Source organism: Scyliorhinus torazame, chromosome 4 (assembly GCF_047496885.1).
Source record: "Scyliorhinus torazame isolate Kashiwa2021f chromosome 4, sScyTor2.1, whole genome shotgun sequence".
Lineage (NCBI taxonomy): Eukaryota > Metazoa > Chordata > Chondrichthyes > Carcharhiniformes > Scyliorhinidae > Scyliorhinus > Scyliorhinus torazame.
Window position 1 is genome coordinate 346,691,695 of NC_092710.1, and position 15,790 is coordinate 346,707,484.

Here is a 15,790-nt window from a genome sequence, read left to right on the forward strand (position 1 = left end):
TATCACCAAGCTGGAAGTTAATTCATTGCTTTTATTTAGGTGAGGTCAGATTTGGATTTTAAAAGCCTGGAAGCTGAATATGGCAGGAATAAATGTAGAAGACATACCCTGAAACATAAGGTCACATACCTCAATGGGTGCCAAAGTCATATCCATCTGTATCTCATTATTTCGGATTTGTGATAAAGATTCCATGGCAAATCTAACATCATCCAAATCTTGAATAGGACGACCCATATTCTTCATTTCTTCAACGATAAATGATGCTATCACTTGCATTTTACCCTTGTACTGTTCATTCAGAAACCGACAGAGTACTATTTTCCAAGCTTTGGCCTCCACCAAAAGAGCCATTCTTATGGATTCTAAGAACAAAGGAAATTGATCAACATTAAAGTCAGTACAATTCTCATTGGTTGGTTTCTTAAACAAAGGATAAAGTGGTCACACAATTATCTTCGCTATGGAAGAATACAGGCTTTGGAACTAGCCTTGTGTTTGATTTGGCAAGTCCTGAGAAGGTGGGGGTGAGCTGTCTTCTTTAATCCTTGCAGCCCCTAAGATGTAGATATACCCACAGTGCTGTTTGGGGGGCAGTTCCAAGATTTTGACCAACTAACAGTGAAGGAAATGTGACATAGTTACACCGAAAGATATATAGAAAATAGAAGCAGGAGGAGGTCATTCAACCCTTCGAGCCTGCTCCGCCATTCATTTTGATCATGGCTCATCATCAAGTTCAATACCCTGATCCTGTCTTCGCCCCATATCCCTTGATCCCTTTAGCCCTAAGAAGGGCTAAAGGGAAGGCCAACTGTCCTGCAACAACGGATGAACGGACATCGCGCAACAATCGCCAGGCAGGAATGTTCCCTTCCAGTCGGGGAACACTTCAGCAGTCAAGGGTATTCAACCTCTTATCATCAGGTAAATGTTCTCCAAGGCAGCCTCAGGAAGCGCGACAATGCAAAATCGCCGAGCAGAAACTTAAAGCCAGGTTCCGCACACTTGAGTACGGCCTCAACTGGGGCCTTGGATTTATATTGCATTACAATCACCCCCCACCATCTGGCCTGGGCTTGCAAAATCCTACCAACCGTCCTGGCTTGAGATCTCTTTAACCTGTGATTATCCCTCTCTCCAGTTGCTCCGTCTGGACCTGTAAAGACTTAATTACCTGCAAAGACTCGCATTCAAAGTATCGTCTTGCATCATTGACTTTGTCTATATATATGTTTCTGGAACCCATCTCTTCATTCCCTGAGGAAGGTTGCGCAGGTCAAAGAGACACAGCCTGAGTGAGTGAGACACATCCAGAATGGGAATTTGAAACTTGGTAATTTGGTGCAGTGAGATAATTTGGTGCAGAGTGGGAGAAGGTGCTTTTTCCCTACTGTTTTGTTCGCTCTCTTTCTTCTGGCCTGCAACTTTTAATCTGCAGGGAGAGAACCAGAGAGCATCTGAGACCCTCAGAAGGTAAGTAAGTGATTTTTACTCATTTTTACTTTTATTACCTTTTCAAACTGTGTGTGTGGGCGGGGTGGGGGGGGGGGGGGATCTGAAGTGACATCACAGAAAAGCTGTAAACTGAGTGGCTGGTTGGGAATCTACACTAAATTAAAAAAATTAAGCATTGGTAAACTAATTAAACATAATTACTGAATTATAATTTAGAGGGGTATCCCAGCCAGAGATCGGAGAGTACTATATTTAGCTTTCACATTTATAGTAGAAATCTAGTGCTAGGAAACAGATAGTTAACAGTAACTTTAAAAATTGTTTTTTTAACTTCTAACTTTAATTTACTAATTAATTGACGCAATGTCAGTTAGAGGGGTGCAGTGCTCTGACTGTGAGGTGGGGCAGGTCCGGGAGGCTTCCAGCATCCCGGATGGCTTCATCTGCAGAAAGTGCATCCAACTGGAGCTCCTCACAGACCGCATGGTTTGGTTGGAGCACCAATTGGATGCACTTAGGAGCATGCAGGTTGCGGAAAGCGTCATAGATAGCAATTATATAAATGTGGTCACACCCAAGGTGCAGGCAGATAAATGGGTGACCACCAGAAAGGGCAGGCAGTCAGTGCAGGAATCCCCTGTGGTTGTACCCCTCTCGAACAGGTATACCCCTTTGGATACTGTTGGGGGGGATAGCCTATCAGGGGAAAACAGCAGCAGCCGAGCAGAGGCACCACGACTGGCTCTGATGTTCAGAAGGGAGGGTCAAAGCGCAGAAGAGCAATAGTCATAGGGGGCTCTATAGTCAGGGGCACAGATAGGCGCTTCTGTGGACGTGAAAGAGACTCCAGGATGGTATGTTGCCTCCCTGGTGCTAGTGTCCAGGATGTCTCCGAACAGGTAGAGGGCATCCTGAACGGGGAGGCCAAACAGGCAGAGGTCGTTGTACATATTGATACTAACGACATAGGCAGGAAGGGGCATGAGATCCTGCAGCAGGAGTTCAGGGAGCTAGGTAGAAAGTTAAAAGACAGGACCTCTAGGGTTGTAATCTCAAGATTATTCCCTGTGCCACGTTCCAGTGAGGCTAGAAATAGGAAGATAGAGCAACTAAACACGTGGCTAAACAGCTGGTGTAGGAGGGAGGGTTTCCGTTTTCTGGACCACTGGGAGCTCTTCCGGGGCAGGTGTGACCTATATAAGAAGGATGGGTTGCATGTAAACTGGAGAGGCATAAATATCCTGGCCGCAAGGTTTGCTAGTGTCACACGGGAGGGTTTAAACTAGTCTGGCAGGGGGGTGGGCACGGGAGCAATAGGTCAGAAGGTGAAAGCATTGAGGGAGAACTAGGGAATAGGGCCAATATGGCTCTGAGGCAGAGCAGACAGGGAGAACTTGCTGAACACAGCGGGCAGCGGGTCTGGTGGCCTGAAGTGCATATGTTTTAATGCAAGAAGTATTACGGGTAAGGCAGATTAACTTAGAGCTTGGATTAGTACTTGGAACGATGATGTTGTTGCCATTACAGAGACCTGGTTGAGGGAAGGGCGGGATTGGCAGCTAAACGTTCCAGGATTTAGATGTTTCAGGTGGGATAGAGGGGGATGTAAAAGGGGTGGCGGAGTTGCGCTACTGGTTAGGGAGGATATCACTGCTGTACTATGGGAGGACACCTCAGAGGGCAGTGAGGCTATATGGGTAGAGATCAGGAATAAGAAGGGTGCAGTCACATGTTGGTGGTTTACTACAGGCCTCCCAACAGCCAGCGGGAGATAGAGGAGCAGATAGGTGGAGAGATTTTGGAAAAGAGTAAAAACAACAGGGTTGTGGTGATGGGAGACTTCAACTTCCCCAATATTGACTGGGACTCACTTAGTGCCAGGGGCTTAGACGGGGCAGAGTTTGTAAGGAGCATCCAGGAGGGCTTCTTGAAACAATATGTAGACAGTCCAACTAGGGAAGGGACGGTACTGGACCTGGTATTGGGGAATGAGCCCGGCCAGGTGGTAGAAGTTTCAGTAGGGGAGCATTTCGGGAACAGTGACCACAATTCAGTAAGTTTTAAAGTGCTGGTGGACAAGGATAAGAGTGGACCTAGGGTGAATGTGCTAAATTGGGGGAAGGCTAATTATAACAATATTAGGCGGGAACTGAAGAACCTAGATTGGGGGCGGATGTTTGAGGGTAAATCAACATCTGACATGTGGGAGGCTTTCAAGTGTCAGTTGAAAGGAATTCAGGACCGGCATGTTCCTGTGAGGAAGAAGGATAAATATGGCAATTTTCGGGAACCTTGGATAATGAGAGATATTGTAGGCCTCGTCAAAAAGAAAAAGGAGGCATTTGTCAGGGCTAAAAGGCTGGGAACAGACAAAGCCTGTGTGGAATATAAGGAAAGTAGGAAGGAACTTAAGCAAGGAGTCAGGAGGGCTAGAAGGGGTCACGAAAAGTCATCGGCAAATAGGGTTAAGGAAAATCCCAAGGCTTTTTACACGTACATAAAAAGCAAGAGGGTAGCCAGGGAAAGGGTTGGCCCACTGAAGGATAGGCAAGGTAATCTATGTGTGGAGCCAGAGGAAATCGGTGAGGTACTAAATGAATACTTTGCATCAGTATTCACCAAAGAGAAGGAATTGGTAGATGTTGAGTCTGGAGAAGGGTGCATAGATAGCCTGGGTCACATTGAGATACAAAAAGACGAGGTGTTGGGCGTCTTGAAAAATGTTAAGGTAGATAAGTCCCCAAGGCCTGATGGGATCTACCCCAGAATACTGAAGGAAGCTAGAGAGGAAATTGCTGAGGCCTTGACAGAAATCTTTGGATCCTCACTGTCTTCAGGTGATGTCCCGGAGGACTGGAGAATAGCCAATGTTGTTCCTCTGTTTAAGAAGGGTAGCAAGGATAATCAAGGGAACTTCAGGCCTTATGTCAGTGGTAGGGAAATTACTGGAGAGAATTCTTCGAGACAGGATCTACTCCCATTTGGAAGCAAATGGACATATTTGTGAGAGGCAGCATGGTTTTATGAAGGGGAAGTCGTGTCTCACTAACTTGAGAGAGTTTTTCGAAGAGGTCACAAAGATGATTGATGCAGGTAGGGCAGTGGATGTTGTCTATATGGACTTCAGTAAGGCCTTTGACAAGGTCCCTCATGGCAGACTGGTACAAAAGGTGAAATCACACGGGATGAGGGGTGAGCTGGCAAGATGGATACAGAACTGGCTAGGTTATAGAAGGCAGAGAGTAGCAATGGAAGGGTGCTTTTCTGATTGGAGGGCTGTGACTAGTGGTGTTCCGCAGGGATCAGTGCTGGGACCTTTCCTGTTCATAGTATATATAAATGATTTGGAGGAAAATGTAACCGGTCTGATTAGTAAGTTTGCAGACGACACAAAGGTTGGTGGAATTGCGTATTGCGATGAGGACTGTCAGAGGATACAGCAGGATTTAAATTGTTTGGAGACTTGGGCGGAGAGATGGCAGATGGAGTTTAATCCGGACAAATGTGAGGTAATGCATTTTGGAAGGTCTAATGCAGGTAGGGAATATACAGTGAATTGTAGAACCCTCAAGAGTATTGAAAGTCAGAGAGATCTAGGTGTACAGGTCCACAGGTCACTGAAAGGGGCAACACAGGTGGAGAAGGTAGTCAAGAAGGCATACGGCATGCTTGCCTTCATTGGTCGGGGCATTGAGTATAAGAATTGGCAAGTCATGTTGCAGCTGTATAGAACCTTAGTTAGGCCACACTTGGAGTATAGTGTTCAATTCTGGTCGCCACACTACCAGAAGGATGTGGAGGCTTTAGAGAGGGTGCAGAAGAGATTTACCAGAATGTTGCCTGGTATGGAGGGCATTAGCTATGAGGAGCGGTTGAATAAACCCGGCTTGTTCTCACTGGAACGACGGAGGTTGATGGGCGACCTGACAGAGGTCTACAAAATTATGAAGGGCATAGACAGAGTGGATAGTCAGAGGCTTTTCCCCAGGGTAGAGGGGTCAATTACTAGGGGCATAGGTTTAAGGTTTGAGGGGCAAGGTTTAGAGTAGATGTACGAGGCAAGTTTTTTACACAGAGGGTACTGGGTGCCTGGAACTCGCTACCGGAGGAGGTGGTGGAAGCAGGGACGATAGTGACATTTAAGGGGCATCTTGACAAATACATGAAATGAAATGAAAATCGCTTATTGTCACAAGTAGGCTTCAATGAAGTTACTGTGAAAAGCCCCTAGTCGCCACATTCCGGCGCCTGTTCGGGGAGGCTGGTACGGGAATTGAATCATGCTGCTGTCTGCCTTGGTCTGCTTTAAAAGCCAGCTATTTAGCCGAGTGTGCTAAACCAGCCCCATGAATAGGATGGGAATAGAGGGATACGGACCCCGGAAGTGCAGAAGATTTTAGTTTAGTCGGGCAGCATGGTCGGCACGGGCTTGGAGGGCCGAAAAGCCTGTTCCTGTGCTGTACGTTTCTTTGTTCTTTGTTTGTTCTAGCTGCGCTCCGAAAGCTAGTGATTCAAAACAATCCTGTTGGACTTTAACCTGGTGTTGTAGGACTTCTTACTGTGCTCATCCCAGTCTAACACCGGTATCTCCGCATCATCCCTAAGAAGAGAGGCAGTGGACATGCAATCCAGACAGCCAGGGTATTGATTTTGGGATAATAAAAGCAAAATGCTGAAGATGCTGGAAATCTAATAAAATCAGAAATTACCGTATTGGACTCGAAATGTTCATTATTTTTCTCTCTCCACAGATACTGACAGACCCGCTGAGTTGATCCAACAAGGGGAGGCTGCTCCCCAAGAGTTTGCTGCCCTTGTACTTCGATGATGCAGATCCGACCAAAGAACACACCCGCCCAACTCAACAGACTGATCAAGACCTTTCATCCAGACCTTCAGAATGCCCTACGTGCTCTCATCCCACGCATTCGACATTTCTACTGCCTCCTGAAAATACGCAAAGCCAATACACTCAGCCGTCCTATTGTATCAGGCAATGGGACCCTGTGTGAGAACCTCTCTGGCGACATCGAGGGCATCTTGAAACCCATCGTAATACGGACCCCCAGCTTCTGTCGCGACATGACGGACTTCTTACAGGAACTCAGCACCCATGGATCAGTTGATCCATGAATATTCCTCACCACAATGGACGTCTCGGCACTCTACACCAGCATCCCCCATGACGACGGCATTGCCGCAACAACCTCAGTACTCAACACCGACAACTGCCAATCTCCAGACGCAATTCTACAACTCAGCTGCTTCATCCTGGATCATAATGTCTTCACCTTCGACAACATGTTCTTCATCCAGACACACGGAACAGCCATAGGGACCAAAGTCGCACCTCAATATGCCAACATCTTCATGCACAAGTTCAAACAAGACCTCTTCAGCACACAGGACCGTCAACCAACGCCATCAATGACATTTCTTCCTTTGGTTCCACGGCGAAAAATCACTGAAACGACTACACGATGACAACAATAAGTTCCATCCCACCATCAGACTCACCATGGACTACTCTCCAGAATCGGTGCATTCTTGGACACATGCATCTCCATCGAGGACGGTCACCTCAGCACTTCTCTTTACCGCAAGCCCACAGATTCCTCACAATGCTCCACTTCTCCAGCTTCCACCCTAAACACATTAAAGAAGTCATCCCTTATGGGCAAGCCCTCCATATACATAGGATCTGCTCAGATGAGGAGGAGCGTAACAGACATCTAGATGCTGAAAGACGCCCTCGTACGAACGGGATATGGCACTCGACTCATCGATCGACAGTTCCAACGTGCCACAGCAAAAAACCGCACCGACCTCCTCAAAAGACACGGGACACAACCAACAGAGTACCCTTCATCGTCCTCTACTTCCCCGGAGCGGAGAAACTACGACATCTTCTTCGGGGCCTTCAAACAACCACGCAACCTCAAACATACTATTGTTTGCAGAAAACTACCCAGCCTTCAGGAGAACAGCGACTATGCTGTGGGGACATGCATTCCATCGATCACCCCTGGACCTGGGGCATCCCAGCGATGATGGCGAACCCCATTGGCTGGGATGGGCTTGGTCCATATCTAGGTGGATGTATTGTGCTGCACGGACATACAGTTCCTCCATAACTGCATGGAAACACCTCTGCATGGAGGTCTGGAAGATCCAAGACAGGGCCCTACTCCACGCCTGGAAGGAGAACGTTGAAAAGACGTTCAGAGTGACTGTCACCTTGATGGCCACCAGGGGCAGGTGTCCTCCCCCATACCTCTGCGGTTCCAGATGTGCCGTGATCCGGCACAGACGTTTCACAGTCTGCCCGTTCAGCCGCAGTTGTCGGCGGCACTCAACCTGGCAGGCCCTCGTACGACAGGCGCTGCCGATATACACGAGGCTTGATGTGATGCATCCTTCCCACCTCCTTCTTAGCTTGCTGTGTGGCAGGCTCTCCATCATCACTGGCTAGCTCCTACAACTCTGGGGCAGGCTCCTGTTCTGCAAGGTCTAACCGAGCAGCTCTTGCTCATGCAGCCTCAGTGCACCTGCCAGAGCTGCGATGGCAAGGTGGTGTCAACCACTCCTGGCTTTATACCAAACTCCATTTTCTGCAGGGGGCAAAGGACAGACAGATGAGCATGGTGAGCACTCCTGCGCACAACCAGGTCCAATCGGCTGCCCCTGCCCCTAAAGGTGCCCCCCCCACCCCATTGCTGGTCCATCCCCGGCCATTCCACGTGGCACTTTGCCCTCTGCATTGCACCCCTTGTCCCAACGGTGGGGTGGCCTCTGACCTTGCCACCCATCTCTGCCGGCAGGGGGTACCGGTGGCTGGCACTACTTGAGTGGGACGTGTGCTACCCCGCCAGCAGGGTGGCGGCCAGTTGGGGGAGGTTGGGCAGAGTGCACCTCCAACGGGTGCCATAATGGGTGAGGCAGCTAGTTGAGACCATAGTTGCAATGTGCTGGGGTCCTTTGTGTGTTGCACTGGGTTGTGCCTAATTGTCTGCGGCAGGATGGATTGGGGCAGGGGTGAAGTGGGCATGCAGGGCTTGGTGACAGCCGATGGTCCTGGCTGAGAGTGTCACTGGCAAGACGCCAGGAAGGGTGCCAACAGCCATGGTACATGAAGTGGGGCAGTGCCTTGGATGGTTTATGGGGTGTGCCAACACCCGGTGGGCCATGGGCTGTACTGGACCGGCTCGGTCTTTGGGCTCCTGGGGCGTGGCCTGGGGGAGGGGTGGGGGACCCATATGTCCAGTGGCGCTCTCCACATCTACAGGGCACATTGGAAAGCTACTTTCAGGCTGCTGTAATGGTGGTCCGTGCCTGGACACACCGAGCCCAAAGGGACATCCCGACCCACTGGCCCATCTACTGGTTCCCCCCCCCCCATCACTCCCCCTGGCACTGGAAGACAGCCCCGGCCAGCGGCACAATTGGCAGCCCATTGTTGCGCCTCAGTGGGCAGCACAGTACCACAAGTGGATAGCACTGTGGCTTCACAGCGCCAGGGTCCCAAGTTCGATTCCCAGCTGGGTCACTGTCTGCGCGGAGTCTGCACGATCTCCCCATGTCTGCGTGGGATTCCTCCGGGTGCTCCGGTTTCCTCCCACAGTCCAAAGAAGTGCAGGTTAGGTGGATTGGCCTGATAAATTGCCCTTAGTGACCAAAATGGTTAGGATGGGTTATTGGGTTCCGGGGATAGGGTGGAAGTGAGGGCTTAAGTGGGTCAGTGCAGACTCAATGGGCCGAATGGCCTCCTTCTGCACTGTATGTTCTATGTTCTATGGTCTTTGGAAACATGTCTAACCTCCTCTCTCTCCCTCATTGGCCATGGCATTTTAAATATCACAAGTGAACTGCGACATCATCACCGGGTTGGGCCCGTTAATGATATGCTAATGGCCATTCCTGTACAATTTTGCATGCCCATTTCGACGCATAGTGTGGATCGCATTCATTCAACTGTCAAGGCACCAGAGCATGGTGTTCCGTTGGGATCCCGGCACCTTACTTGATTTTTGGCTGATGCACAATTCTCCGTCCGATTGCGATTCACGATTCTGGATGAAGAATCCGGCCCTCTAATTTAGGTGATTGTTTTCCACATAATAATGATGCAATGACAATTTTTATGTGCATGACAACATGAGGCATGAAGAAAAAATCTTATTTATTGTGCAAAACGTACCTGTATTCAGTTCAATAAAGTCGACTTTAATGGTGGAGCTGATTTCCTCGATCTCTCGTTCGAAAGAAGCATAGTACTCTATTTTTGTTCGGAGCTCGTACAGACTGGGATTACTGTCCATAAATTTCTATGTAGAAACGATTGGAAATAAATTATGAATTTAAGTTAATCCACATAATGTATTGAGTTCTGGATTTGAAAGACGTATCATTTGCTGAGGATGGGCATTATTAAAAATATCATAATTTTAAATTTATAGATTTTCTTCCCCAATGGAATTAATTTAAGCATTTTAAACTTTCTACTTATGTTCAAATGCAGAATATCTTTTCAAACCTAACTCCATAGGCTGGATTCTCTGATTTTGAGACCAAGTGCTAATGCCGGAGTGGGAACAGTGGTGTTTTAGCATGAGTGACCCACGGCATCTGGAACTCGGCCCATCGGGGACGGAGAATCAGGGGAGGGCCTCAGGTGACATCCTGAGGCCGTCCATACGGCAAGTACGCCGCTTTGGAGGGGGCGGAACGTCGCAAAAGTGATGCCGACCCCGATTTCGGCACCAGCGGGGATTCTCCGGCCGATCGCCGAACGCGATTTCGCCATCGGAAACCGGAGAACCCCGCCCCCTGAATCCTATTTCCAGACTTTGAAACTTAAAAATTAGTCATGTTCATAAGTTTGACCATACTATTAATGCCAGCTGATGGAAGTAAACTGAATGTTGAAATTATTCATACATGCCATTTGAACCCATATCCCAGGAGCAAATTAATCAACGGAAATACAAATTAAACATGTGACCCAAGCAACACCATGACAAATAGATGGTTTATGTTGGTTGCAGCAAAGAATCAAGAGGTGAAATGCAATTGCACATTTTTCATGGAAAGAATATCATACCCAAAACGAAAATCTGCATAACGTGTGATGCATAACTTAACAATAACAACTATTATCGAAGAACTTTAAAAAAAATGTATTGAAGTTTTTAATTTTGTACACAATACATTCGGTAAGGATAAATGCGCCGGTTCAATGTACAAGTCATTTTCCTCTGTGCCGCTCCCCTCTCTCCTTCCCTCCCATTGAAACCCCCCCCCCCCCCGCCCCTTTCAGTTTCCTTTCCTGGGTCCCTCACTGTACAATGGGCAATTACCTGCCATTTACATCTGGGCGGTGACCCTCCTTCCCTCCCCCCCTTTTATCATTTGGCCTCTCCCTTTTCTTCTCCCTTCTCCCTATCCTGTTCTCGGCCTTTCCTTGGGGGTCCTTTTGTTGCTCTATTAATAATATTGGTGAACCACAAGCCTTCCCTTGTATTGATCAAATGACCACACAACCAGTTAGTTAGTTCAAAGGATGGTTTATTTTCATACACAAGAGTTATCTCAACATACAAACACAACATCCACTACGAGTTAAACGACGCCTATCAGCTATACTTAATACACAATAACCTATACTTAACTTCAGGGCGACTAGCACTGTGCAAATGGATAAGGTCTTTATCTGGATTTCACTTGGCTGGTTCGAAGAAAGTGGCTCTGTCTCTGCTGGGTTGATCCGCGGGTAGCGATCGTTGGTCTTGAACTCGGCTGGCTGTTCCTGCTGCAATTGGGTTGGCACAGGCCGTATCCAAAAGAGACAGAACACATGGCTGTGCTCTCTTATATCCCTCTAGGATTTTGCGCTCTTTGGGGAAGTCCTTAACCTTGGACCCAATAGTTCGACAGGGCTCTGATCACTGTCTTCGATTTCGGCCAAAAAAGGGGCGGGTGCCTTAGTAGCTGGGTGGGTCCTTAGCGGTCATTGACCTTGGCAGTTTGGCTTTCTGAGTCAAGGGAGTGGCGCCAATCAGTCTGTGGCTGTACCAGTTGCTTGACTGGAGTTCTATTATCCTGGGAAAATGGGCCATTAAAATGCAAATGAGTGGGGGTTTCAATCAGGCCTGGTTACCTGTGTATCATATACACATAGGCTCTGTATCCGTCTGAGTCCTGGATTGGCCATAATTCCCATGGTCCTTTGCAGGTGGCCATCTTAGATGGCTACACTTTTTCGTGTTTGAGGATTCCAGGTCTTTGTATCGGCCGTTTTCTGGCTTCCCCCTCCTTTTTCCCCTAGCCTCCCTTCCCCCCCCCCACCAGTGGTCCCGTTGGCTGCCATGGCACCCCGACCCCACCCCCCCTCCCCCCCCCCACCCCCCGCTCTATTGGCTGTTCGCTTCGAACAGGTCCTGGAATAAGTTGTTGAATGGCCTCCACGCTTTGTGATCCTCAGATGGTGAACTTGAGCTTCTCCAGGTGGAGAAATTCCGATAGGTTTGCCAGCCAGACTGCAGCTGTGGGTGGTGTTGCTGATCGCCATCTGATCTGGATTCTACAGCGTGTGATCAGAGAAGTGAAAGCAAGGACATCGTCCTTCTTCTCCATGAATAGTTCTGACTGGTCCGATACCCCAAAGACTGTCACTCTTGGGCACGGCTCCACCATCACCCCCACAACCTTGGGCATTGCCTCAAAGAAGGCTGTCCAGAACCTGACAAGACAGGGATATACCCAGAACATATGGGCATGGTTGGTCAGGCCTCCCTGGCTTTGTTCACATTTGTCCTCCACCTCCGGGAAGATCCTGCTCATTTGGGTCCTTGTCAGGTGTGCCCTGTGCACCACTTTCAGCTGCATTAGGCTTTGAGGAGGTGGGGTTGGCCCTGCACAGTACTTCGCTCCAGAGTACCCACCATCTTTCTGCCCAATATGAGGACAGGTTTGGTTAAAGAGGTAGGTTTTAAGGATCTTCTTTATGAAAATAAAGGGAGGGGATGAGGAAGGAATTACAAAGAATAGGGTTTAGGCAGCTAGATGCATGGGCAGGTATCGTGCTATTGAAACTGGGGATGCACAAGAGGTCAGAAGTGTAATAGCGCAGAAATTGTGCAGGGTTTTACGGCATACGTAGGTTACAGAAATGCAGAAAATAAGGGGATTTGGAAACAAGAGTTAGAATTCTTCCAACAATTCCCCTGTTTTCAAATTACTCTTCAAATTTATTTTATATAGTGAGATATTTAAATTTCCGAGGTGGAATTTTTCCATTCTTTGGCTAACTGTGGATTTGGGCGGGAGAAGAGGTGATTAGCCTGCCTTTAGCAGTAGCAGGTCAACATGCCATATTGAAAAAAAATATTTAGCATGGGGTTCACGCTGCCGCCATGATGGGCGGGCAATTTCTGATTCGCCCATTCAACCGTCAGCTTAGTGCTTCCATCAGTGGAGCACTCCATTTAAAGACTGTCCCAGCGCTTCTCATCACTTGTTCAAAATCCAAAGGAAAGAATGGCTGCAAAGAAGTCTGACCCAAAAATTCACAGATACATCCTTTGGCAGACTGCTGGATGTGTTGAAAGAACATCGGGATATCCTTAACCCATGAACAGGGAAGAGACTGTTAAGAAAGGTCACCAATCTCGCCTGGGAGGTATTGGCAGCACAGGGAAGCGACAGCTTCCATGTTCAATTACTTGCACCCCAATCCTCCCGCCCCGGCCACCCCTCCCCCTGCCTGCAACCCCTTCCATGATACATACCTGCCACACTACGGAGTGCGAGCCCTTGGCAGTAACAGCGGGCATGTTCCATGGAACGAAGGATGATGACAACCTGATCTACAGAGAGCTCTGGTGCTCTGCATCATTTGACAACGTCTGCCTCTTGCCCACGGTAGCACTTCTCACCTCTCACCTGGGTGATCCCTGCACACGAGCTGGCCATTCCATCACACGGTCCCATCGAACCCCGAGGTTGGCGGAGGTGGGGACGATGGGGTGGGTGGGGGGGGTGGTTGTGGAGGTGGGGAGTGGGACACCGGAGCGGTGAGCGATGGATTTAGACCATCCCCAACATCCGCCCATCTCCCTCTCCACCTGTTGTAAAATTGTTCAATGGTGTTCAATGTGAAAACATATACATGTTTGTGCCCTAGCCCTTATCACTAAACTGTGCCCTGCACCCATGCCAACTTAACTGGTGTCTAATTTTCTGGCCTTACGGGCTCTAGCATTATGCTTGGATGGATACCCAGATAGTATATCATGAGTGGAGGTGGCCTGCTGTGATTTCCACCCTGCGATTCGGGTCCGCATTGGCGGCCTTCTTCTAAGGCGTCCAGGCCTGGATGGGCTGGCTGCTGCTCTGGTGTCCCAGGTGGCATGATGCCGCCCTGTTCTGCCCACTGCCCATGTAATGTATCAGGAACAGGAGATGGGGAGTCCAAAGTGCTGCGGTGTTCCAGCAGCTCCCCTGCGGGAGTCCCCGGCACGGGCCCCATCACCTCCTCCTCCCCCGGGGTACCCAATGACCCCCGTGCTATTCCATTGGAAGGGGATGCGACGGAGCTAAAGCTTGAGGCTCCCTCGCCACCTGATGCTTCCAGTCCTGGAGGCCTGCTATCTGCAGATTCTGCACGCTCGCAGCAATGGAGCACAGGGAGTGGACCATCTAGATCTGGGACTGGGACACCTCCTTCTGGGTCTGTGCCACATCAGCCAGCACATGGTCAATGCCGCTGATTCTCTCAGCCATTGCCTGCTGTGACTGGGTCACGCTCAGGAGTGCCACTGCAATACCCAGGTGGCCTTGGCATATGGCAGATTATGATAGAGCAGTCCTCCCCTGCCCCCCCCCCCCCCCCCCACTGTGTGACAAGCATATTCCCCTTCAAAACAGATATACCATTTTGGAGGGAAGTGACCTCTCAGGGGAAAGCAATATCAGCCAAATTTGTTGCTTCTGCTGCAGAAGGAAGGGGTAAGAAGTGTGGGAATGCAATCGTTGGAGGGGATTTGATTGTAAGGGGAATAGATACGCATTTCTGTGGCTGTAAACGAGACTCCAGGATGGTATGTTGCCGCCCTGGTGCTAGGGTCAAGGATGTCTCGGAGAAATTACAGGACATTCTGGAGGGGGAGGATGAACAGACAATGGTCATGGTGCACATCAGCACTAATGCATAGGTGAAAAAAGAGATGAGGTCCTGAAAGCAGAATATAGGGAGTTAGGAAGACAGTTGAGAAGTCGGACCTCAAAGGTAGTGACCTCTGGAATGGTTCCTACACATTAGAGGATAGCAAACGTAACACCATTATTCAAAAAGTGAGGCAGAGAGAAAATAGGGAGCGATAGAGCAGTGAGCCTAACGTCGGTAGCAGGGATTTGATGGAGTCCATTATCAAGGATTTCACAGCACGGCATTTGAAAAGCAGTGGTATAATCAGACAAAGTTATTTCTTTGAATTCTTTGAAGATGTAACCAGTGGAATTGACCAGGGAGAACTGATGGACGAGGTTTATTAAGGCTTTCGACAAGGTCTCACATAGCAGATTAATATGTAAAGTTAAAGTGCATGGGATTTCAGGTAGTGTCTTGATAGAAAGCTGGTCAGCAGGAAGCAAAAAGTTGGAATAAATAGGTCTTTTTTTGATTGGCAGGCAGTGACAAGTGAGGTACTACAGGGATCCCAACTGTTCACATTATATATTAATGATTTGGACGAGGTTATCTCCAAATTTGCACGGTACAAATTGCTCCCAGGGTTTCTTCTGGGCCCTAGCCTTTGCAACATTGACACAGAGAGCATCTGCTGCCTTCTTGGCTCCCTAAGACTTCTCCCAAATTCTGACTACCTGGGGCCTGCCAACAGCACTTTTGCTACTGGAGCCACATCTTCAGTCTCCTCGCGATTCGTCTCTCTGATGGTTCCTGCTAGTAGTCTCCTCCCAGTGGTTCCTTGACCTGGATGATCTCTCTGGGTTCTCCCTCTCTCTGTTCCAAGATTCCCATTGTCATGGCACAAAACTGGGTCCCATGATGGTTGTTTTTATGCCTTGTCGTCGCATTCTCAACAATGTTCCAGATGGCAAAGCTAATAAATGGAAAAGATAAAACTAGAAGTGGGCATGCACAGCTTGTAACCTTGCTACATTTCACTAATGTGCCGGGCCTCTTGGACTTCCAAAAAAATGGAGTATTCAATCTCTGCCTGGAACAAGGTAAGTTCACATTTAGCAACAATCGTCTTATTCAGCCTTCTTTGTTGAGCGCCACTGTTCAAAATAAATTTGTACTTACTGCACT

At 48.6% G+C, this 15,790-nt stretch overlaps 1 protein-coding gene across 1 annotated transcript in view; it reads right to left on the reverse strand.

Moving 5' to 3' along the window:
* The window catches only part of LOC140411508 (dynein axonemal heavy chain 8-like), a 2,059,122-nt gene that overhangs the window by 1,148,575 nt on the left and 894,757 nt on the right, over positions 1-15,790 (reverse strand). Inside the window, exons 27-28 of the mRNA XM_072500594.1 lie at positions 9,656-9,782; positions 130-365 (exon numbers count right to left, since the gene is read on the reverse strand). Of these exons, the coding sequence (XP_072356695.1) occupies positions 130-365; positions 9,656-9,782 (363 nt within the window). The remainder of the gene's footprint in view (positions 1-129; positions 366-9,655; positions 9,783-15,790) is intronic.